The 26,255-nt window shown below is 40.6% G+C and overlaps 1 protein-coding gene across 1 annotated transcript in view; it reads right to left on the bottom strand.

The window, feature by feature from the left end:
* SHB (SH2 domain containing adaptor protein B) overlaps positions 1 to 26,255 on the bottom strand; it is a 71,815-nt gene that overhangs the window by 38,073 nt on the left and 7,487 nt on the right. Inside the window, exon 2 of the mRNA XM_052701203.1 lies at positions 13,960 to 14,077. Within this exon, the coding sequence (XP_052557163.1) occupies positions 13,960 to 14,077 (118 nt within the window). The remainder of the gene's footprint in view (positions 1 to 13,959; positions 14,078 to 26,255) is intronic.

Raw genomic sequence — 26,255 nt, 5'->3', positions numbered from 1 at the left:
TCAGATACATGGCCATCTGACGTAAACACAGCAGTACTTCAAGTTCATTTACTTTACACATACAATTAAATATTTAAGTACTGTGCCGGAGCAGGACTATACAGAACAGGGCTGTTTATAGAAAAGATATTTAAAAATTTCTCTCTCCATACAGGTGAGCTCAGAATCTCTTCTGGATAGTTGCTCCACTCTTCCCAAATGTCAGCATTTAAATAGCTTCAATCTTAGTGACCTAGATTTGGCTTCCTGCTCACACACATCAAGAACACAACTTACCACCAGCTACATAAAATAAACCATAACCAACCTACAGTGAATACTGCTGTGATGCTTAATATATTTGCACTACCTAAATCTGCTAGGTAATTCCAGTGGCAGGGATCTTAGCATTGTAACAGTTGTATCTGGAAATTACAGATTTCTACAATTTCTGTAATTTCTTTCTGGCATCCAGTTTTCAAGGAACACAGAAAAAAAAACCCCAAACATTTATTCACCAAAATAGTCTGAAAGTTTAATTAAAACAAGCAAATAATACTTAGAGTCCCTTGTTTACATCTTGTTCTTTCAGTGCATAAGTACAGTGAACTACAAAGCAAGGTAACATTACAGTAGTTGGGGAAAAGGCTAACCTTTCTTCAGCTAGGATAGCCAAAGAGAAGCACAGATTTTAAAATGCATATTTGAACTTTTTATACTTAAGAGCTCCACAGTAGCAACTTAGGTTAGGTGTTTGGAGGACTTGGTGCAGTACACTGGTTTCTATCAACAAGCCCGGAATAAGCAGAAGACCATCATGCTTAAAAAAAGAAAAAGTACCCGAGTACATAACTGAAGAACAAGCCTGTTTGTATACAATAGCCACTTGTATTCTCACCTGCCACTAAAAAGTTATCAGTGGGAGCAGAAAGAAACTCAGAAAGGCTCAGGCTCACATGAAGGGTACTGATGAATACCTGATGCATTTAACCTGACGTTATCCTTAAAGCACGACTGTCTCTGGCAGAGAAATGCCACATCAGGGCCAGATCTGTACATAGGAAGTCATCCCTGATTTGAAGTCTCTCTCTTTTTCTTCATTAGGGAACAGTTCTGACTGAATCAGCCTAAGCTCCTGTTCTCTGCTTGCATAGCTTTTGAGTTTTCCAATGGAGAGCTACTGACCTGTAACCCACTGGAGGTTACAGAGCTGTTTCCATTGGGCATATGTTCACACCAGGCAACAGATCAACCAACCAGTTTCCCAGAGGCATCAGATGCTACTACAGTGATCACCTTGCCATGAGAAGGTTTGCTCTCACCGAATGTTCTCTTCTCCGTACACAGGCCAGGCAGCTGCTTACTTTTTTCAAGCCTCATTGTAAATGTTTATTTTCACAGCTACCTCAGTAAGATCATCTGAAAACACTCCAGAACTCAGTCCGTAGAGTTCTCATCATGTCAGCAGAGAGTCTATACACAACAGAAGCTAAAATTGACCTCTGCTCAAATTTCACCTCAGAACACTGGAATTCAAACTGCTTTCTGCCATGTTTCCATGACCAGCCAGGTGCCTCCAGCTACTGGACAGAAGAGAGCGTCAACAACATCCCAATACAGCAAGGATAGTTTTGCTTGAGACTGCAAGAGCTGCCTCCCAACTCCCACTGTTCCAGAAAGCACTGCAGGATATTGCAACCTCTTTCCTCCTTTTCCCTTCTAAACACAAGCCAAATGACTCACAAGTGAGCCACTTTCCAGGAATGAACAACAGACCTTTACTGTCCATCCTTGGTTTGAAAGTTTGGCATAACCTCCTGATGTGAAAAGCATTGGCCTGAAACAGCTTGCACTGTAACGGATATCCTACTGAACTCCAGGTATGACTCATTACTCCAGGAAACAAAGCAACTTTGCATTTCAACAGTTGTAATAAAGAGCATAATTGCCAACAGAGCGAGCAAGGGAGTAGGGGAGAAGTCCCTTTATGATTCAGTATCAAGAAACAAGCAACAGAACAGATTCCTATCTTCCACAGAAGGTATGCATTGAAATAAAATAGGGAAATTCACCCTGTCAAAGATGGCACAAAAGACATGTTCCTCTTTTGGGGGTACCCAAGGTAGTACAAGGATACTGATTAAAAGACAAAACACATAGGAAGACTAAATCCTGGTGGACTGGAATAACAGTACTACTGTTTCCAAAGGATGTGAAACTGCCTTTGGAGTTGTATTTCTCTTATGGCAGATGCAGTGAAGTTTAATTTCTTCAGTTCTCTGAAGGCAGGAATTTATTCTATGAAGTCCTCCTCCAAACATAAAAATTTCTACTAAATAAGCAGAGATTTAACATTATTACTGACATTTTAAAGTTCAAAATTTCTGCAGACATTGTCTGCATAAGAGATGCTTTAGGTTGGTTAGGCAGTTATTCATTACAGTTTTCTCAGAGACCTTAAAGAAGAAAAAGGATGTTCTTTTTAATATTTTTTGGAAGGGGGAAGAATCCCCCTCAAAAAAAAACCCCTCTTCATTTACTGGTAGTTTGATCAAGTCAGCTCTGAATGTTGCTAAAGCCAGCTGCATCATCTGCTCTACATTTGTGTTTGTAGGATTTATTGACCTTTTCTGAACTGCAGGAATCAAGAATCAATGTTCCATGAGTTAAATGGCACAATTCAAGTGGCAATAAAGCAAAACAGAGACTGCTTAAATCAAAACTCGTATTGTCAACTCCATACGCAGAAACTTCTAAGCCATGCAAAAGAGGATATATTTCTTATGTCAAGTGGCAATGGAAGAACTCTTGGGAACAGAGCACTAGTATTTTCATGGACACCCATTAGCACAATTGTTCTCATTGCCTCATTAAATACATGACAGTATCTTCCCCCCAGAAAAAACAATCTGCACAAACAGAATGAATTCACTGAATGACATTTTAATATCAATGCAAGGGGTATTTTAAAAAACTAATACACTCCAGAATCAGGACAGAGAAGGTTTGAGCAAAGATGGCTATGATTTCCTGAATTTAGATCAGCCAGCCCTAATAATCATGGCTACAACCAATGCTCACAACTTCCTGCCCTCTCTCTTCATGCAGAGAATCTCACCCCTGACAGAAATCACCTTGAGAGGCATGGGGTGTGGAAGGAGGTTCCATTCATAACGTAAACGCAGCTCATTGCTTTCATATAACTAAAATGTCTTCTTGAAACTCACAAATAATCAGACACTTTGATGAGCAGATAGTTTACTCAAAACATGGAATGAGACTGAGCAATGAGCTTTTTAGCAGGTATAAATATGTATCTACATTTATACATTCCAAACAATTTTGCAAGGGATCACAGAATCATAGAATGGTTTGGATTGTAAGGGACCTTAAGGATCATCCAGTGCCAACCTCTTGCTGAGGACAGGGTTGCCACGCACAGGGTCCCCCCATCCAACCTGGCTTTGAATGCTTCCAGGGATGGGGTACCCACAGCTTCTCTGGACAACTTGTGACTGCATGACTTTGTAAAGTCATTTTCTGGCTTTCTGGTTGGCACCCTTTAGATATATTCCCAGGCATCCCCAGAACCTTCTCTTCTGAAGGCTGAACAGGTCGCCCAGTTCTCTCAGCATTTCTTTGTAGAAGATATGCTCCAGCCTTCTCATCACTTTGCTGCCTCTGGACCTGCTCCAACAGCTCCATGTCTTTCCCATTCAGGAGGACACAGGCCTGGGTACAGTACATCAGATGAGGCCTCAAAGGAACAACTCCCTCCCTCTCCCTGCTGATATCCTTCTGTTGATGCAGCCCAGGATACTGTTGGCCTTCTGAGCTGCAAGTACACTTCCGACTCATGTCCAGCTATCCATCCACCAAAACCTCCAAGTCCTTCTCCACAGGGCTGCTCTCCATTTTGCACTCAGCCTGCATTTGTGCTTGGGATTGCTCAGACCTAGGTGCAGGACTTCACACACGTGCAAAAAGTTATTTCATTAAAATCATGACAATATTTATCTTGTTCCCTGATATCTTCTTTCTTTAAACTTAGTCTCATTCAGGGAACACTGAGAAGTGGACAGAGACTTCCTTGCAAACCTGAATGCCCAGTCATACAGAGTAAGGACAAAGTCATTTACAAGAATAAAACACATAGCAGACTGAGGCAGTAGATGCACCTAACCAAAACAGTTGCCATCTTTGGTTTAAGAAAAGCCTAACAAGGTTAGCTCTCAGAGTTGAGATACACTCTCATTTTATTTCTGCCACCCAGCAACATTCCCTGTTGAGAATACAGTGTAGGGAGAAGGGTTTCTGCTCAAAAACTCCTGGAGTTGATTACTTCCTAAGACAGGTGGCTACACAGTCAAAAGCTACACTGAAACGTGACTAGAACATATTTTTAAATGAAATATCTAGCTAGTGAACAATTTTGCCAGTTATAACTTAAAAACAACAAAACTGAAAGCTCAAACACATAGCCTGAAGCTTCTCAGATGACTAACATCCATTAAAATTTATTTTCTCTTTGTTAGCAATTTTTCATAAAAGCACCATTAAAACAAAAAAGTCAAAGCTTTGGAGTGATATATGATGCAAGAGAGCTTTCCTTCTGAGCAGGATTCCAGCAACAGCAAGCACTATCAGTATTCAAGTCATCTTAAACTGTCTATTTTTTACCTTGTTCACTGCAAGGAACAGCCACAGTGATTGTTCACCAGTTATTTGCGATCTTGAAAACTGCCAAGACATGTGGATCAGATACAGAAATTATTTACAGTTTTGCCCACTTGGTTTGTTCCTCCAAGGAGAATGCCATCCTAGCTGCAGTCTTTGTCCTGTCATTTAAATTGAGCTACCAGTACAACCCAAGAGTTCAGTACCCAAGGACTTGTAATAAAGATAAGTCATCATCTGTTGGAAGTAAATGCCATCAGATACAATTCAGAGTGTTAGGAGATTCAGTAAGCTCAGTGTCTAGCACAGTCCTACGTGTTCATACAGCAACAGTCATCAACGTACACAGTGAAGGAAGGGCTAAATTTGCTGTTCAGTTCTGAAGATAAAGATAGTTTGACTTAGAATACAAGCATCTATGAGCCTCAAGTGTTTTACATGGAACTATCCAGCTGCTCTTGTTCAATACCTTGCATTTGTTTGCAACCTTACTGTAGTTGTTAGGATACTCAGACAAACCATGATTAGATGCCAATTTTTAGCTGAAAGCCTTCTTACAAAGAAATCTGTTAGTAATGCAGCTATTTTTTTTTCCCCCTAGGGGTAACACTTTCGTACAACAGTATGGAACCTGATGTGTTCTGTATGAATGTTTGCAGCTATTGACAAAACACACTAAGGCATACAGTCTTTTACGTTATCATCCAAGAGCATCTGTGCTTGCACAAATACCTAACAACAGCAAGTAAATCTGGCTAGCATTCAGTAAAGCATCATTAAGAACAGACCCTACTGTTAGGAAAACCAAACCACAGTCATGCAAACACCATTAATCAGTTTTCTTTCCTCCTTGCAACAGAAGCATCACAAATCATGAAGAGTAACATCTGGTATTTTCCACTGAGGTCAGGTCAGATAACACCATATTTTAAAATTCATTCCAGCCACAATCCTGCTGCATATTACTGAATCGACACTTTCTGATGATTTCTCCAGTTACACTTATTTTCCAGTATGTGCCTTTAAACCAACGAGAGTGCATGCAAACATTTCTAGAGCACAGAGCTGCATCCAAATAGATGACTGTAGAAAACTGTATTTGTTTCCAGATGTTACGTTCTGCTTTTAAAGAAAGACACACGAAGATCCCCAAAAAGAGATTAGGACAAACTGCCTGTTAATCTGCTCTATATTCCACTATAACTCCAAGTTTTCTTGGTGGTGGTGCATCTTGTAGCCCAAGGAGAGGAGCACATAAGATACACAAAAGTAATGATGGATGTGAAAGATATTTTTCTTCACTTCTCTCCTTCTCTTTTCATTTTAATTGAGACAGAAACACAGACATCATCTTGCCCACCAGAGACTGCATTACAGCTGTAACATCTTCTCCAGGCCTTTAGGAAATCTCCAGCAGACTCAGCTCTGCCATCACACTTAACTGCTGTGCAGCAAGTTCTAGACAAGTGCACTATGGTTTGACAAACCATAGGAAAGAGAAGTATAGCACTAGAGCTACAAGATCCAGTGCTTTTTCACACAGCTTTCAAAATTATCTACTACACAGAAAATAAATGCAGAATTCGAAACAAGTCCAGGTTTCCTACAGGCAAGCCCTTATTTCCCTGCAGTTTGCCTGGTTTGTTGTTAATTACTAGCCTGGCCTACAAGACCGAGTGTTTTGCATACCTACATCCTGCTTCATGATGCCAAGCTGTGCACAAACTTCTCATCACAATTTCACTAACTTATGACATTGAGCTAGGCAGAACCAACAAAAAACTCAAACCAAGTTTGAATTCTTCCATGTTCTTTTTGGATATTTTGATATAGCTCAAGAAATCCAGTCATCATGGTCCCAGCATAAACATACCAACCATTTACTAGATCTTTGTCTGTGGAAGTACTACAGAAACAAATGCTCTTATCAGCACATCAACACAGATCAGAACCAGAAGAGGCTTATCTGCCCCTACCAAGAAAGGACAGGCTGTTCCTGCAGAGAACGACCTCAAAAGTCAGCAAGCATAAAATCAAGAAGTAGCTGAGTTTGTACAGGTACTTAAGATCCTCCAGAAGAGCTCTTTCAAGCAGAACTCTTGATAGCCAGAAGCCAGAGAAGAAGCTGTACGCTGCACTACCAGTCCACATAAAACACACGGAGCACAAAAACTGAGTTTCTGACCAGCTCCCATTGAAGTTTAAGAACCATTCTGTGACAATGTTGTAAAGTCATAGTAAAAGGCTGCTAAGTTGATAAAGCAAGAGGTTATGCCTCTGTAACAAGCAGACAGAAATGCCTGAATCTTCAGTCTTCTTTTACTTTCAAAGAAAACCTCTGGTTTGGACCACAAAAAAAACCCTAAAAAGATGCAGGAGAAACTGCAGCTATCAATTTATCATAATGATTTCAGAAACAGACAACATTTACTTAAGGTTTCACTCATGTATTGCCATTACAGACTTTCAGGGTTTGGTTGAAAAGCCAGCAAACAAAGAAATTCTATCCGTTTACCTGCAAACTAGACAAAATATTACAGTTGCAGAAGCACTTTCTCATTCTAAAAACTATTGTGTTTTTTTTCACCAAATGCTGAGCTAATATTTAGTGTAACAACTTGTTTTACTTTGAGCTAGCTTACCATTTCACTATAATACAGTGGAAAAGCAGTAACTGGAAAAAGAGAGAATTGGTAAGAGTGATTGTGTAGTATTCAGAAAACAGAAACCTTCACCAGTTTTAACAACAAAGAAGAAAATACAAAGGACTTCCAGCAGGACATTTTTCTTCAGAACCGTTTGCAAAGGATAGAAATTCCTTTTTATTTCAACAGTCAAAAAGTCATCTTTATAAGAAATGACAAAACACCCCCACCAAAAAAAAAAAAAAAAAAAAAAGCAACAACAAATAACCAACAGTTAACATCTTTGAAGACTTGTGATTCAAATTTTACCACTTAGTCCATTTCCAGGTTGCATCTAGTCCTACCAAGATGAAAGTGTTGAAAAAGACAACAAAAAAGGGCCAAAAAAAATCCCAAGAAAAAAAGACAACTTTTCAGTCTTACCTTAAACCCATTTTGCATAGTACATTTTTGCAAGGCAACAGAATCCTGTGCATCAGCATAACATTCTTTGTTCCAAATTAGTAGCCAGAAATTACCATAAGAATTGGTACCTTTGCAATTCTGACTCCACTGTTGAGCTCTTGCCTATAAAACCTATGCATGGGCAATCAATACATAAGATCTGTCTTCCTAGTTCCAATTCCAGACCAAAGCTGGAGGGGAAGGGTTACCCTTTCAGGAAAAGGCCAAGCCTTATATTTTATATTTACTCAGCTGCACATAGAAGAGAAGATTTGTTTCTTTTTATTTTTACATATTTGTAGGCTGGTATACACTACTCTAAGCAGCAAGCAACACCATGTTAAACATTAGGAAGAATGCTTGAAATTATTTTAGAGGAGGAGACAGAGTTAAATATAGAGAAATGCTATTCATTTTATGTACAGCTGGTTTCCACCTCCACCCCCATTATGCAGCCAATTATAGCAAACACAACACATCACATTCCCTCCCAACAAAAGAATTTCTAGCTTTATCTCCCTGCAGTCACCATGGAGTGCAAAGTGCTCGTGGTGGCCACTGGCCACAAATCTAAAGTGATGCAGTTTCACAGCACATGTGAGATCAGCTGCTTTTCTTAGAGAGAAGGTGAGGACTTATATTGAAGCAGCCCCAGCATTATTTCTGCTCTGCCTCAACTCAGGCAAATCAGGCCTAGTGGAAAGTAAGGAGTCTTCTGTATTGCTTTCCACTACACAATAACAACAAGATAGTTAAGATGTTTGTAACAGAGCAAGAAACAATCTTTAATCTTTATTATTTAATCTTTAAATAGATTCCAAAGCACAGGAGGTGTCTAACTACATTAAGTTTTCTTAATATACGAGTGCAGTCCTTTATAGGGCTCCTAACACGTAAATACTTCTGCCTCATTACTAGTCAAAAGTTCTTGTTAGTGTGCTATTGAACTTCAAACTTCACCAGATGCAACTGTAAACCAAGAACTGAGAGAACATACACATCAAATTTCAAGAGTTAAGTTACCTTGCATTTTTTCCACCTTGTACTTGAAGAAAAACAAATCTTGCTGTGCCAGAACAACCAGCGTGCAGCCACACCATTTGGCAACAGGACGATATATATGTAAGTCCTAGTGACAAATCCACAATACTATATGAGGCGGATTGATGACGGATTAAATTCCCACTTGGGGCCAACTTCTAACCATGACTGGCACAATATAAAACTTTCAAGCAGAATCTATAACTGGAGCACACACAAATGTAGGTGCAAGAGAACCAACTTGAAGATTTTTTCAAAACTACATCCACCGTAAAGCTTAGTGGATAAGCACACTAACATGTTGGCTAGAGCTGATTTCAGTATTTGAGTGCAAGCAAATAGCAATTCTTAAACTGCAGGGCCATTATAATGCTGAAAGATCACTGGTTGGTTTACTCAGCTCAGCCACCTTGAAGAGGCCAGAAATTTTTTTTTCTAAACATTTCATGCTATACACTACTATATCCAGGCTAGTATTTATCAAAGCAATTATCATTGTTCTTTTTTGCATTATTTGCAGCTGGAAACTTGGCGCCAGCAAACAACGTGCCAGAGGCAACCTGGTGAAGGAAGAAGGATTTTACAAGACCTGACTCACCACCAGTGCGCTGTAGTGACTATTCAGATGAAGCTACATGTCTGAACAAAAAAACAGCCTCTTTAGTTACAGGGGAAACTGACACTCAAGGCCTTCTGAAGTAGGTGCAGGTTCATGGGAATGCTGCTTTCTGTACACTCCCAGCATTTCTGTGATAGCCTGAAGGAAGACAGTCCTACTGCTCCCAGGATGCCCCATGGGGAGCTCCCAGTTAAGACAGATGAGGTTGTTCTTCCTAGGCTGTCTGTCATGCATTGGAGATGCTGCCATAACTCAGGCATGGACTCCTACCTAGTCCTCAGTACCTAGAAAAGAAAGCAATGAAGTGTATGAAGGTGTCTGCTGTTCTAGCACTGGCTGCATGCTTTCTGCACAAAAACCCTTGGTGTCAGAAAGTCAAACTTGTTCACTGTTCTTCTGCTGCATAGTTAGAATGACGTGGATAGAAACCAGGCAATAAATATACAAAAAAAAAGAAAAGAGAGGAGAATGGTAATGCTGTGAGCCTGTGGACAAACCAGTGAATTTTTACTTGAAATCCTCATTAGTATCACCTGCAAAGCTTTACTAATGGTGTAGATCCCAGGCAGGATGTGGCTGTGAGCAGCATGGCCTAGCAGCTGGCGATCCTGCCTGTGGCAGGGGGGTTGAATGATCTTTGAGATCCTTTTTGATCCAGGCCATTCTATGACAGTGATTTTATGTGCCATCACCCAGCTTGAAGTTGTTGAAAACCACAGGCAAGACTGTAAGATGACAACAGGCATTTGAATCAAATATTCTAAAGCATTCACTGGAAGTCTTTCCAACACCTTGAGTCTAGCATGCTGCTGTGCTGATTCAGGACCAACTCAAAAGCATGTACATTGGCACCTCCATACATCTTGTGAGTCAGCATATCCTACTTACAAGATCTAACACGTCCAGTTCAAGGACAACTAAGCAAGTACTTTCTTGCAAGAAATACATCAAAAAACAAAGCAGAATTCCTACTGCCCTATATCAAACATTTGCCTTTAATTTTCCTGAAATAGCCTTGAGTTGCCTCTGAAGTTATCCCTAACAGAATTGTAAAATGGCTTATGTTGGGAGAGACCTTAAGCATCACCTAGTTCCAACCCTCTACAATGGGCAGGGCTAATACACACTAGATCAGGCTGCTTAGCACCCCATCCAACCTAGCCTGAATGCCTCCAGAGAAGACAGTCCCAGTGTGTATTTTACCAATTGCATTGTGACGGACTTCTGAAGCCTGTTCACAACATAGCATTTACTATACATAGAACACAAGGCAAGCTGCATCTCAGAAAAGGTGACTATTTTCAGAAATGCCATCCACTGTAATCTGTAGCAGTCTGAAATACAAGAGGTGGGTTTTCTCCCTGTCTACTGCATCTCCCCGAGGTAGATACATGAAAGAGAGACCACAGCCCTAAGCAGAGACCGAAGCCTCTGGCAGAGTACTAAGTGATGTCTAAAAAAGCAAAACAAAAACAAGGGGCACATTTAAATTGCAAGGCACAGCACAGTCTTAAGGCCCTATTAAAACCTCTAAGAAATGAGAGCACTGATGTACTTACTACATGCTTATCTCAACTTCCTAACCAAGATCCATGCTAAAAGGCCTTGTTTGCCCAAATCTTCCTTAATTCCCCATTCCAGCACAGAGAAAACAGTGCTTCTGATCAGGAAAGGACAGTGGTTTTCTGCTGCCAACACATTTCTCAAAGTGTGCTTTTACACAGCCATACCCTCATTGATAGTACTTCTTCCTCTCTAGTAAAAAAAAAAAAAAAAAACAATCCACACATTTTGGATAAATTGATTCCAAACCAGTTTGAGACTAACTATCCTCCGTTTTCGAATTATTCAAATACATTTTTTTTCTTTTTTTGTATGACAGCATTTGTCATGTCAGGCACTGAGTAGTCACGAATCATACGTTGGAGGTAAGAAGCTCCCTCCAAAGCCAAACAGTAAGTTAAATAGACTCTATCTGTTGCCCTTTTATCTCATTCTTGTTGCCATCATTCCTTGTGATACCTTGAAAGGCTGACACTCCATCTAAGCAATATAATGTGAGGTTCTTATGAGCTGTGTGGTCCAACAAAAAGATAGCTATGTGTTGCTTTGAATTGGCATTTGATCAGAAGCGTGGCACATGGTCTGAAGATCTGACTAATTCCTTCTGAGAAGCACAGATACCTGGAAGAGCTGAGTCACCACATGTAGTTGTCATAAGGTGGGGGAAAGGCACTACCCCCTTTTGAGCTCCCCACAGCAAAGCTTACGTGGCAGTGATACAGTCGTATGGAATTTTGATAGGGAAAAGAAATCACCTAGATTTCTCTCAGCTTTTTAACTAGCTCATAGTGAAAGGCTAGCGCATGTCAATTAGGGCATACTCCTCTCTATCAAGCCACAAGACAGGTTGTTTCCCTTATACTGTCCTCTGCATGTTTAATACTGCATCTCAAGAACAATTTAAAATTTTCAATTAACGACCACAAAGCATGGAGACAAACTCTTTTAACTGGTTCCCTTTAATTGCATTTTGAAGCAGTAAGCAGATTGCCCCCATTTGGAATTAGCCCATCCTTAACACAGTCAAGAAGCACTTCACTATGTAAGTTAAGCTGAACAGACAGCCATATAAACATCCACATCAGAGAGTATGGCTAACAAACACCACAAACAAAGCAGCAAACCAAACGCTGAGGCCAGACTATAATCCAAATGATTTCTTTACAAGTACTAAATACTAAAATTCACCCAGGAAATACAAACTACAAGAACTGCCCAAAAAGACATCTTTATTTTTTCCTTTGTCAAGTAAAACAAATGTAAATTCCAATAAACAAATATAAAAACACATGCTTGAAAACAATGGAATATAACCTGATCTCAGAGAGACTTACAAAGAGACTTTATTTCTACCCACATCTGGGCAAGATGACTGGAATCTAATCACCCAGATCTCAACACACTAAATGTCTTCAGTAAAGTTTCACGCGTTTTCTACTGGATCAATCAAACATATTTAGAACACTTGCTATATCACTATCCATGGTTAGAGCACAGTTTCAAATGTGCATTTAGCACTTATAATGTTTGACTGTAACAAATGTTTATTTTAATACAAAGCAAATTTGACAGTTTATGAGCTGCAACAAACACTACGGTTGGTGAAGGGGGTGGGTGACAGCTTCTTGCAAGGGTACGCACATCTACTATCCACTATAGCTATGCCACTCAGTATTGTACAATAAACCATCCATTTATTATGGCTAATCCTGGAAAAGAAGATGGCATAAGTTTCTGTTAGGAGCACAGAAAGAGAGAAATCAATGCACTGTAAACTTCAAAGCTGAAATTACTGATGCTTGCACTGGTGTGCAAGCAGCAAGAATTCATCTCAACCGATCTGTTTTTCTGAGATTACTCAGCTAGAATGAATAAATGTACAGCAAGAAGGAGTAAGATGTCCCAGTCTGTCTATTGGAAATTTCAAGCAATACAGTCAACAAGAAATTTCTTCATCAGAGAAATCTATCAGAAAATCTACTTAAGAAGGGAAAAAGGGGAACATCTGCACGAAAAATGGATCTCTGTATCTAACACCCTTTTGTCTTTCCCCATGGATTAATGTTTTGAATGCCCAAAACAGGAGCTGTTCAACAGAAAAGGAAAGCATACAATGAACTTATCTGGCACACGTATGACTTTCACTTCACAGTGACAGTAAAAGGATCAGCTGCAGAAATACAAGAAAAGCACAACCTATCTGCACAAAGGTATGTACTGCATGAAATCATTGTAAGTTTAAAAATTTATGTCTGCAGACTTCAGAAACTTTTAGACTACACAGCCAACAAATAGGGAATGGATGCAGATAATATCAGAGAAACATGCAGACAAGATAGCATATGATGACAGGACAAAGGGATCACTCCAAATTCCTACAACTCTGCAATTACAAACCACTTCCCTTCGTAACACAGTAGGAAGACAACTACCAAGAACATCACTTAAAATGCTCACAAGCATCCTAAAGTGTCTCATTTCATGCATGGTCACAGAAAACCACTAGAGAAGGAAGGAGGAAACAAAGATGTAGCTCTGCAGCTTTCCTGCAACAGAGAAAGCTGAGAAGACCGAATGTGAAGGAGGAAAAAATGGCCATAAGCAAATTGATCAATTGTTGCATTAATTCACCCTATTGTAATCTTCTAATTCAACACTGTGCTTTAGCTATTCTTGCTATGTACACAGATGATAACCTTGTCATTACCAAGCAGGGCAACGCAGACTCCAGCGTCCATGATCACTTTTTCACTTCACTACATGACAGTACAAACTATCTATATTTGACAGCCAGCTCCAGAGCAGTATTTTCAGATATCAAGGCAGGTTCAAGCACATGAAAAGCCTTCACAGCAGTTACTGTTACTATCTGACATTTTCAGAAACAAAACAGTTTTGCATGTCAAAAGACATTTTTGTTTCACAGCAGTTCTAATATCCAAGTGAACTGTCATGCAGCTAAATCTTCCGTGTGCAATTTTCTTTTCTTACCTGTCATTATTCTCTGGGCTTCATATGGTTCCATATAGCCAGTGTTCTCTCCTTTAACCATTTTGTTCAACTCACTTTTGGCATCAAATGGATCTGAATAGTCATCAGCTATCAAGACCTGAAAGACAGGAAAGTAATTGTTACGAGATCTCTAGGCAGACTTGCAAACCAGAATGCAGTATCACCCTAAGAGCAAAAAATCTGAAGTTTCATTCAGACGAATGCATCATATGCCATCTTCAGATTACAATTACAACCTTGGTTCAGAGGACAGATAGAAATGCTGTGGACCATTGACAAAATGGTGCTGAAATATGCTTGCTTCTTTTCATCCCAGAGAGTGCACAAAAAACAGGCTGTGTGTCAAAAGTTATCCAATTAGAGGAAGATACAGAACAATTAGGATGGGCAAACTAGAAGGATCCAACCACTCACCATATCCAATCCAGCATAACTCTTAACAAAGATTTTTGCTATTATTTCGTAAAAAAAAAAGCACACAATTCACAATACTACTAAACAATTTATCAGATGTTAGGAATCATTTCTCCCTGTTACCGAAGGGGCTGAAACAATATTGTTTCCAGAAGCCAACAAGGGAGCCAGAGCAATGAGAGAAGCCCTCATGTGGAAGTTACTGCAGAGCATGCACGTGTAAAGCAGGACAGGAAAATGAGTCTGCAGCTGAGAAAGCAGCAGCACGTTACTATCTCTCACTGCCAAAAATCAAAGAACTGTGCAACCGTTCTGATGGGATCAAACCCACCCTGCCCAGTCCTCTGTTCAGGGCAGGGAAAGCCTTAAGGATTCTGCCCTGAAGACAAGTCTCCTCCAGAGGGATTTTTCAACCACGACTCCTCCTGTCCCACCAGTTTTACATCTTTAAGACCAGTAACAGCGGGACAGAAAGCAGATTGCTACGCCAACAACTCCAATTTTTCTAAACAAAGAACCAGGGGTTCAGTGCCAGCTCTCAGACTGAAGCTGCATCTGCTCCAACTCCTCCTGCCAGAATATCCCACCAGATAGAGGAAAAACACTACTCTCAAGCATGTCCCAGCAGGAGATTTTTGAAGATGCATTTATTACCACTGACCACAAAGGCGTAAGTGTTAGAGCAAGGCTTAGCTGTCCTCCAGTTAGAGGTTCACAGCTGGGTTACCAAGCAGTCCTGGATTGACATTTTAATTAGAAATCAAGTGTGGTTTCCATCACTTAGAGTTGAAAGTGCTTGGAAATCTGTTTGATGAAAGCATCAGACTGACAAGGTAATAGAGGGAGGAAAAAATACTTATCTCTCTGGTAGGAACCAAAATGATGGTCTCATTGTTGTGAAACCCCAAGGAGAAAAGCTCCCTCCCCCCATCACAGGCGACATATGCCCAAGCAGCAAATCAGCTGCAAATCAGAGACGTGTCAGCTGCTGCGCAGACTTAAGACAAAGGCAACAATGTGCATCATGCAGCACTAATTTCTGCTCCTCAAAAGGCGAGATTTATCTCTAAAAGCCCTGCAGCTGAAAATGCCCATCCATTTACGCTTCTGATGCAATCCTGTCAAGAGCTGATTGTAATATGGGCTCCCTGCTGTTCTCCTATTACAAATGTCAACACGTAATATCTGCCTATCCTTAGCATAACTATGCCAGAACACGAAGCAGAAAACAGTCTTACAGTTTCTCAATATTTCTCCCAGTATATTTTTTGGCAAATTAGGAAGAAGGAAAATTATGCAGACAAAATGCTGTCAAATGAGTTAAAAATCTAGATTGATAATGTTAAAAGTCAAGACCTCGTGATACCTAACGTGAACACAAAGACTTCAGCAACTAACTTGATATTCAGAAGAGATTAATAAAACAAAATCTGCTTCCTTGCAATTAGAAGATTTGTTGAAAAAAAAGTCCAAATCCACATTATTTCATTATTATATTCTTTATAATTAACATAGTATTCATGAATCTGTCCCAGAACAGGGAACTTGTGTTCCCCAGTGTGAAAATCTCCCCTAGCTTGAACAGTGGTGCAATTTCTCCCATCCAGAGGAATAGTAGCGTCAAAGCACTAAGCAACTGGGTACAGCAAATTATAATCATGTTTTCAATCAGATCACCTATAAGAGTTATCAGACTGAGCAAAATTCTCTACAAAAGGCCTCTGAAGAAAACACAAATAAATCTCCAACCCACTCTACAGCACAGAAATAGCAGTCTGCCTCCCCCTCCTCAAGCTGTGCACCTGTACTTCTCTATTAAAAATAGCTCTACAGATAGGAGCTGTAAGAAAGCTTCAAGTGACTGTTATGGTTTCTGTTTATATTCAAATGTATAAATTCTCAACCTAGATATGGCAGCTGGCCAGTAACAACATTTGATTTCTTCCGTACTTGTTAACAGCTACCAATTTTACACTTCTTTCCAAAAAAAGTTTAATTCAAAAATGCCATCAAGACCTTAAATTAATATATTTGTTAGTCCAATAGTACCAATCTCACCAAGAACTATCTTGCCAGTTGATGGTGCACGTTCTGCTTACCAGCTGATATTCACCACGTAAACGCCTTGCTGTGAGGCTCTGCAGACCGAGATCTAAATAATCTCTACCTTTACGCCACATGGAAAAGATGCTGCCATCCTTCTCACCATAGGCACGAGGGAACAGGCCTTTCCATACAATAATGAAGCGCCTCCGCATTTACGAATGCTCTTCAGTGTTTCAGATGGAGATGATAGTGTCATGCATTTCTATCTCAACAACCTTCCATCTACTGCCTAGAAAAGTGGTCTCAGTCATCTGTTCTGTAGTTCAAGGGGCCAAGGCCAACACCGGTGACAGAAAAATGTGATGAAAGTGGAATTTGACAATTCCACTTTAGACACACAATGCATGATCAAGGGATGAGCAAACAAATACCACGTACAGTGGGAAGAGGGTGCCAAATCATAGCTCTTAGGACACTGAGTGAACAGGTTTTGCTGACCACTTTCCAAACCTGCTACATGCCAGCTCATCCAGCCCCAAGTCACACCACCAGTATTGTTCTCCTTTTCCTTCCCTAGAGTTAAAGCAAAAACTTTCTGCTTCATCTTCAAGCCAAAGTATACAGAAAAAAAAAAAAAAAAACAACACTTAAAAACATCAATAAAACTACACTCTCACCCTACAAAACAGGTAGAAGCACTCCAACACACAGCAGACAGCAACAAGAGATCCTGAGGCATGTGCCTTATTTTGAAGGTACTCACCTGTCTCAACATTTTCTGGTTTTCCCAAATTACAAACATCAGCAGAATGATTAACTATATCAGTGACTAAAAATCTAACCAGGTTTTCCTAGTGCAAAGGAGGAGCACTTCAAGTCTTAACCATTCTAGAGTGCTCAAAAGCAGCTCCATATAAAAGGAGGAACCTTGGCAAATATTACACCTACTCAAACCAAAGGCTGAGATTCCATCCATTCAGCATAATTCAGGATGCCTGATGAATTTCAGACTTAACTCAGTAACAGTCTTTGTCTTTAAAATGGAAGTAATGTTTTGAGTATAACAGCTCAGACCCTAATACACTATGGACTGGTTCCTCCACCACAAAGGAAGACCATGAATTTTAACAGTGTAAACACTGTGTAGGAAAACTGGGCTGAGTTGTGTTACTGCAGGAAGCCAGGGTCTGGGAAGCCTGTATTTCAGATGCTATGCAGTGAACAAACCTCAACACTGAGGCCATTTAAACTCCAGTTTCAGAAATAAATTTAGAAAGAATTTGTCTAAGTGTAATCCTATCATTTAACTGAGCAGAGTGCAGGCAGACAGAAGAGGTAAGCCAGCTACATAACTCACTTTCCTACTGGTCTGTACAAAAAACCCACAAAACAAACAAACAAACAACTTTTGCTTTCAATCTTTTAAATAAACTACTTATCCACTGAATGTTCCTGCAGTGTAATCCATTTACAGGTACTTACACTTATCTGATTACATTAATCTTTCTTTTCAACAAAAGTGAATCTATGCTGCCTTTGGAAGAATGGTATACAGGAAAAAAAAAAAAAAAAGTCAGTTGAAAGACAAAGTCCAGAAGCATAGCCAACATCTTCAGAAACTAGGATTACCAAGTATCAATCATATGACGGAAATTCCAGACATGTTTAAAAATTCCTCAACAGAAAGAGAAGAAAAACAATTTGGCTTTCTATTACATAGATCTAGTAACACTTAAGGTATGAATAAACACAAGTATGACAAATTCTGAAATATAAATAGAAGTCCAATGATATAAAATTAAGTGAATCTTATATTTGACCTTACTACATCAGAGACATCAACCAGGAGTTAGGGAACACTTCCAGGAGTTGTCCCAGGCAGGTAGTCTTTTAAAAGGCAAAAGAAAATGAGCGTGGTTTAGTCACAAGGTAAGCAAATTCCAAGCAACAGCATCAGTAAAGAAGCCAATTAGAAATTACAAGATGTTTTCAAAAACAAAACTCAGAAAATTAAATAAAGCTGAAATTCAGTTTTAATCCTATAGCATGTACTAACTAAGCTGCAAGCATCACTGTCCTTCTCACCCACAGTCTTACAACACTGTACAAGTCTACATATGTCATTATGTTCTATACAAGTTTAATTGTGTTCTTTTATATGAAAAAAGCATGACTTGCATAAGAAATCAGTGGAAGAAAACAAAGAGCAAGCCTAATGCATGATTTTGCAAATATCCTTATCTCATTAAAAACACTAAAAACCTCTCCTGGTAGCCAAACCTTTGGAAGACTTACTATTAAAGATCCTTTTTGGGGGGAAAGGGGAGAGGGAGGGCGGGGGGAGATTCACCATTATTTTGTAATTAAATCCCCTAGTAGAAAAATTGCAGAAAAAAACAGACTGCACAGTCTGCCTTTTCCAGTTTTTGTGACTGGCAATTAAGTCTACAAATATCACAGACAAGAACATGCAGCTGGCAGCAGATACAGAAGGAGCTCTCATTTAAAATGAGCCCTCTCACATTTCATCAGAAAACACACACTTAACAGAACCCAATGAAAATTCTTCATCTTCTCTGAGAATTTACAGTCACAAAAGACCAGTCATTAAGTACAGTAGAAATCACTCTGTGTTACATGCTGCTTTCCTTTTTGTTTGCTTCTTTTAACTACCATGTGATATTTTTGGCATAACCAGATTTCTCCTTGTCCCAAAGAGACTTCCAGGCCTCACAACCCAAACATGGCCTAGACAGATGTCTCCTTAAAAATAATACTTTCAAGTAATGCCCATGCAGCTACACATCAGAAAGGTCTCTGATAAGCTCTAGAAGGACTTCAGAATTTTAGGCCATGATACTAAGGGAATGCCCCACAGATGGCTCTGTGTAGGTACAGGGTGATTTCTTCCACACCTTATCTTGCATGCTGGAAAGACCATTTTCAGCTCTGCCCCGGAATAAGAGGCCTTATTCATAGCTATGATCACAAAAGGGAAATGCACTTCTGGTCTAAAATGTGACTGGAGCACAAATTCAGGAAGGTAGCTCCTAAATTACTGAGACAGTAATTCAGACAGAGTAATTTAGACAGATACTACCCTTAGACAGAGGGTGGACGGATGGTAAGGCACTGAAAAAAAAGTGTTTAGTAACACTCACCCATCTGTAAGGCTCCATTCTCACAGGAGACTGCAGTTTGCAGTTTCCAAATCTCAAACAAATGCATTAACCTCCACCTCACACTAACAGAACCCAACCACTAACAATCTGAGACATTAACAATAACTCTTGCCTTCTTGTCTGCTCATATCCCTTGTCAGCCTGTAGTTCCCTGGCACAGGATCACAATGGCTTGGGTTTGAAGGGACCTTAAAGATCATCTAGTTCCAACCCTCTGCCATTAGCTGGGACACCTCCCACTACATCAGGTTGCTCATACTCCATGTGTCCCTACTTCACATAGGGCAACACAGGCCCAAAAACTGCTGCTAAAAGCTTAGAAGGAGTTCTGTTTTTCTTTCAGCAGTGAAAGGGCCCAACCTTGAGCTATTCTCTATTATTTTAAATTTGAAAATACACTTTCCAGACAATAAGTTACAAAAGTTACAGAAGAGTGGACAGATACAGCTTAATGTATCTTGCTTCCTTTGGAATACCAGGTTAAAACAAAATCCTAACCCTCCCTCCCCTCCCCCCAAAAAAGCTTATATTTCATGGACCACTGTTATGAGAATTTTTATAAGAATTCTCCATATTTCATACACAATGCACAACTGTTCCAAAATCATGGCTTGCATCCATTTCCATGTTAATGGGCTGTCCTGCTGTAACCTATGGAATATTAAGGGAGATGTGGATTGCAGTCCTTTTCCAGTCTGTCACCAGAATCCACCACATACCTTTTCAGCTGTCAGGGCTGGCATTTCTTCTGCCACTAGGACAGCAGTGCCTTAGGCTCAGCTACAAGATACAATCACATTGATACAATGTAGCAAAGAGAAGAAAAAGTCAAACCCTTCTCTTTGTCATGGCAAAACTGACCACAGTTCTGTACTAACATCGGGGACCAGGCACCAAAAGCACTGCTGCTGGTCAAGACTTGTCCAAAGACGTTCAGAGACATAAGTCCCTCCAACAGTCTCAGTGAACCTGAGGAGAAAAGGAGCTTGTAAAGATACAGAACAGGCATTTTGACAGGGATAAGAGCAAACACAACAGCAAGCTGGCCATCAGCACTAGGTCAAATTGCAAACCAGAAGTTTACTAGACAGCTTCATGGTTAAAAAGAAACAGATTTAATTCTTACTTTTCTAGACTTTCTTTCTCATTAATTGGGTTAAAAGCCACTTAGCTAAATTTCTACACATGTTCTTACTGTGTCTGCTTTCTCATTAGAGGCCCTTTAAATCATAAGAAACTAACCTTCTTCAGTCTGCAGAAAGCTTCCCTGTCCATATCCACATTGCAGTAGAGCAGTCCTAACTCTCTGCAAGTCACCCTAAAGCTGCATGTGTAAATAACTGTACTGCAGACCTCTTTCCTTATCTGAGCAGCTTAAGACTGAAGACAGTATCTGTGCTGCCAGGCAACAATAAGGATGCCAGATTTATGGTGGCCTAACTGTAGAAACCGAGTTGTGTAACGTTGATGCCTCAGCGGATGTTGAATGTCTCAGTATTTCAGCACTAACATGTACTTAACTCCTGCACACACCCGCCTGGAAGTTCAGAGGACAATTTACAGAAGCAAGCACAATGCTTTCCTTCTTGCTGCTCAGTATTCAGCCCTGCTTTGGTGTCCTCACAATACCATTCTCCCCCAGTGACTCACCCTGCCATGCCCAACTGTACACACCTGATCTGAACAAAACCCTATTCATTCCTTTATGTTCTGCAGAAGAAAGTAAGCTTGAACCAGGGAGACCAAAGTTGCTGTAAGTCCACCTTCACCTGCTGCAAAGACTGAACTGCAGAATGGTGAAAACATTCCAGCTTGACAGAGCAGTATCTTGCATCCTACACTACTCTTCTTACAGGAATGCACTACATTAACATGTTCGCAGCACTCAGACTGCAGGGCAGGTTTTGAGCATCTGGCATAGACACAGAAACAAAGGCTTGGGTTGTACGATATCTTTGAAAACAATTATATCAATCCCCTGCTCAAAGCAGGGGCTCATTGTTCAGGGTATTGCCCACACAAGTTTTAAAATGTTCTAAAGATGGAAGTTTCATAACCTCTTTTTAAGCAGAATGTACATTTATGTATACAAAATAGAGCATAATGATTATAGCTACATAATACATACACCATGTTTACGTGTATATACCTATGACAGAATCACAGAATCATTACTGCTGAAAAATTTCTCAAAAATCACCAAGTCCAACTGTCAGTCCATTCCCACCATGCCCACTGACCACGTGCCTTAGTGCCACATTCAACACCTCCAGAGGTGGTGACTCCACCACCTCCCTGGGCAGCCTCTGCCAATACCTCATCACTCTTTCTGAGAAGTTTTTCCTAATATCCAACCTGAACTTCCACTGATGCAGCTTAAGAACAATCCCTGTCACTGTTACCTGTGAGAAGAGGCCAAACCCCATTTCACTACAATCTCCCTTCAGTGAGTCCTAGAGAGCAGCAAGGTCTCCCTAGAGCCTTCTTTTAAATATGAAAACATAAAAAGTTATTTAAATATGCAGCAACAGGGAAACCTACATTTGAGACAAAACAAATGAAGAATGCAAGTGTAATTGACAGACTGCAGCAACAGTTTTAGATCAGACAGAAGATGTGTGCACCAGATGAAGCACCAAGTGTGTATTTGGATTCCATTCACAGTTTCCTTGAAGATGGAAGGCATGCAAGCACCAGTCCAATAGACTGTGCTGGATATTTGCCCCAGTTCCCACTCTGCTCTCGTTCAGTTTAGAGAACTCTTTTCACAAGCAATGCATAGCATCTATCGCTTATTTTTCACTTCTATCTGAAGTTGGAACTTGCAGGACAATAAATCTCCTTTCATCTGCCTTTTGCTGTCCATGCAAAATCCCAGTATTGCATTATCTTTTAGTAATATTTTCCTTCATATCTACTAGACACGTTCAGCCTTATGCAAACTGTGTTACTAACATCTGAGGTCAAACAGCATGCCTTCTCCATGTACCCTTGTCTGCTACATTTATTAGTTTGATCAGATTCAATTAGAGTTGATATCTCAACACACAAGCACAATGACAGAAGTGTAACCACAGGGACAAGTCTCACCACTACTATTAACATTATTCGTTCCTCTAAAACTTCTGGTAAGCTAAGGCTTGTAACAGAAGCAAGGTGAACTTCAACCAAATGCTTCAGGGCCCCCTGTCTGACATGAACAATCTATAGAGACTGGGAGAACAAGCACTGCATTTGCAGCAGCTTTCTCTTCTGTCCCCATGCATTTGTCAGCTACTGGAATGAGGTCAAAGTCATCACTATTGAATCAGCAACAGGCATCCAGCAGTAATACGTTTCTTCACTCTTTCCCCCAGCTGGCTTTTTCAGCACACATCATCACAGCAATCACCAGACAGAAAGATTAAGTGGTGGCTTTATGCGGCAGAAGTAAAATGCAAACCAACCGTGAAACTCCTAAGGCAAGCTCATAAAGGGCACGCCAGTGCTGGGGCCTAGAAGGCCCCTGGTGCAGTGATCTCCCTGCAGGGACATCTCTGCATCCTGCTGATTCCTCAGCTATATGGCAGCAACCTGCTGAGCCGCAAAGGGGCTGCAGGGCTCCTCTTTCTCCAGCAGTGTGGGAGCTGAGTCCTCCCAGCAGCTCGCAGAAGCCCAAGTATAGCTCCAGTCTAATACCTTGCCAAGGAAATACAGCCAGTGCTCTGCCATGCCATTCTGCCCTGTATGCAGATAGCCACTTCCCAAACAGGGTATCTCACCTCACAGCCATATACCATCACAGCAGCATGCGGCCCTCTACACCTTCCCTCCAGCATCAGGAGCACATGGTCTCCTGCACAATAGATCACAACCTGAATACATCAAGCCAGCAACAGTTGCCCACTGCCATAACATTCTCCAAACTTTGTGTCAGTGAACAATAATGCCCCACCTGCTGCCATCCTCTCCTCCAATTCTTTCAGTAACACAATGATGGCAACAAATGCCATTGTCAAGTGTGCCTGTTCACACCATAATATGTGCCATTTTGTTCCTCTTTAAGGTTCACACTGTTTCATTCAAATTCAGTGCAGCAACCCAAAACAAGGCAGGCTCGCAAGGCAGCATGTCCATTCTCTCGGTAAAAACAGATTACAGAATAAACCAGTGAGCAAAAAGGTCTCCCAGTCTGAACACACAAAGAATATTTGGTTTGAGAGACCACTCATTTTGGTAGCTGAACTGGAGGGTCTGCCTAGCAAAGGACACATCCTGGTGGAGATGTGTGAGGCTGGTATGCAGCATGGATTTGGCTGTTAGTCCACCCCAGGGGGGTGAGAGATCTCATCAATCTGAGCTTTAGCAATTGCTTAATGTTTTACTTTTCCTATTTGTTATCTGATTATGCGCTTAGCTTACTGAAGGCAAAACTAGTCTTTTACCCCTACAATAAATCACTGTAAATCCAGTATTGCCTCATGTATCATTTCACTGCTCAGTATCCAAAGAACCCTTTTAGAAAATATACTGACAGCAAGCCTAATTTAACAGCACCTGTGTTTCCTCCAGTGCTCTCCATCACCCTTGAAAGCCAGCTGGAAACTTTTCAACAACACCTGTGCACTTGCACTTCAGACAACCCAGACTATGAGACTCATCAATTTACCTTTCAATACACATAGAACCACAATGATGAACAGGCCAAATCAGCTATCCATTCATTTTCAGTGCTGTATTATGCAGGAGGCCCAGCCTCCAGAGACTGCTCCAAGTCCCCTACTAGAACTTCCCACGTGAGCTTCATGACAAGAGTGTAGGTGGGAAAAATCAAAAGCGTTTGGCTGGTGCTTTGGGGATGATTTTTTCTTCCTAAGACAGAATGCAGTAAGTACTTTGGGTAGCTCTCAACTGTTTAACCACGATCTTGGAGCATGTGGCAGGTCATATCTTTTGATCCTTATCCACCTTCAAGCTGTCTAATCCTCCCTATATATATATATATAGGGAGGATTAGCCAAATAGTGGGGAAAAATATATATATATTTTTTTCCCCACTATTTGGCTAATCATTCAGCTTCTCTTCTTCACTGCTGCTGCTGTCTCGTCAATTTTGCATTGCTTTTGTGTGTCTGCTAGGCATAGAACAGCTTCTCAAATGAATTTCAAGTCTTACACTGACTGCTGGACAATTGTGGCAAGCATTGTGGCTAACCATGTTATTTAACGCAAACATGTCAGAGGATGGAAGACAGGAGAGGAGCAAGCTCGACCAATGCTTTCTACTTGTTTTAGTATCTCTTTCTTTAAGTCATCACTTGAGGAGGATCCACTGCAATGCAGCACTTACCAATCTCTACAATATTAGTCCATAGAAACTACTCACAGAGTAAGTAGGTAACACAGTACTGGGTCCATCATATCTCATTCAGACAGTGCATGTCAGATCTTCAAAACTATGTCTGTCACACTGTTGTGATTTTCTTTGAAGAGTAGCTCTATTTAAAAAAAAAAAAAGCCTCAAAAAACCAAAAACCATGCAAAATTAAAATACATCCTGGACCATCTCAGAAGAGCAAAGATCTTAGTAATCTTTCAAAGATGCTCCTCCTGTGGTACCTCAGCAGCATATAGTGCACCATCCTTAATAACCATCACATAATAAATTGTAAGTGGCTGAAGCCCCTCAGTGGTCACCATCATACCCCTCCCATACATGAAGCCTATTAAATGTTTTAATACTTTCAAGATTACTGTAGTCACTGGTAATTCAATAACCAGTATTTTTGCAAAATCACACAAAAAAATTCAAGCATTACTGCTTGACTTCAAAGTCTGGAATTCAGCTACAAAAAAAACAAAGTAGTTCAGCAGGTATTCTTCACTCATGCCAAACAGACCACAACTATTTTTTAAAGAGTTAAAGATTAACAAGTTATTCACCTTATGCTGGCTTCCATCCCTTCTGAGAAAGCAACACAAGTACCTGCAGGCCACAGCAGCTATGAGTAGTTCTGCTGTTTTTTCAGTTAGAAATAAAATACCATGGTCAAGAAGTGAAGATGACTGGCCTCGTATACAAGAAGAAGAGTGAATATTATCTGCCTAGCCTCACTCTGCTCCACGCTCTACGGGTCAATGCTGGGTCCAGCTCTGTCTAACATCTCCATTAATGGTCTGGATGATGGGGCAGTATATTCTCAGCAAGTCTGCAGATTCAACTGGGAGGAGAGGTTGATATAATAGAGAGCTGTGCTGCCATCCAGAGGGACATCAACAGGTTGAAGAAATGGGCTGATAGGAACAACGTGAAGTTTAACAAGGAGATGCTTCAAGTCCTGCTCCTAGGAAGGAACCAGGTGCCAAGACCTGCCTGTGGGCCCACAGACGAAAAAAGGCTTGGCAAAGAGGAATCTGGAAATCTTAGTGGACATGAAGTTGAACACCAACCACAAAGTGTCCTTGACACAAAGAAGACTAATAATAACCTGGGCTGCATGAAGCAAAGCATTGCCAACTGGACAAGGGAGAAGAGCCCTCCTTCCCACTCAGCCCTGGTGAGTCCACTCCTGGAGCACTGTTTCACTGTTCCCCAGTAGAGAACAGTCAAAGACACACTGGAGAGAGTCTAGCAAAGGGCCACCAAGAAAACTA

The sequence above is a fragment of the Tympanuchus pallidicinctus genome, unplaced genomic scaffold, assembly GCF_026119805.1.
Source record: "Tympanuchus pallidicinctus isolate F22 unplaced genomic scaffold, pur_lepc_1.0 scaffold4, whole genome shotgun sequence".
Lineage (NCBI taxonomy): Eukaryota > Metazoa > Chordata > Aves > Galliformes > Phasianidae > Tympanuchus > Tympanuchus pallidicinctus.
Note: the sequence above shows the minus strand (reverse complement) of the source record. Positions and strands in the feature narration are given on the sequence as shown.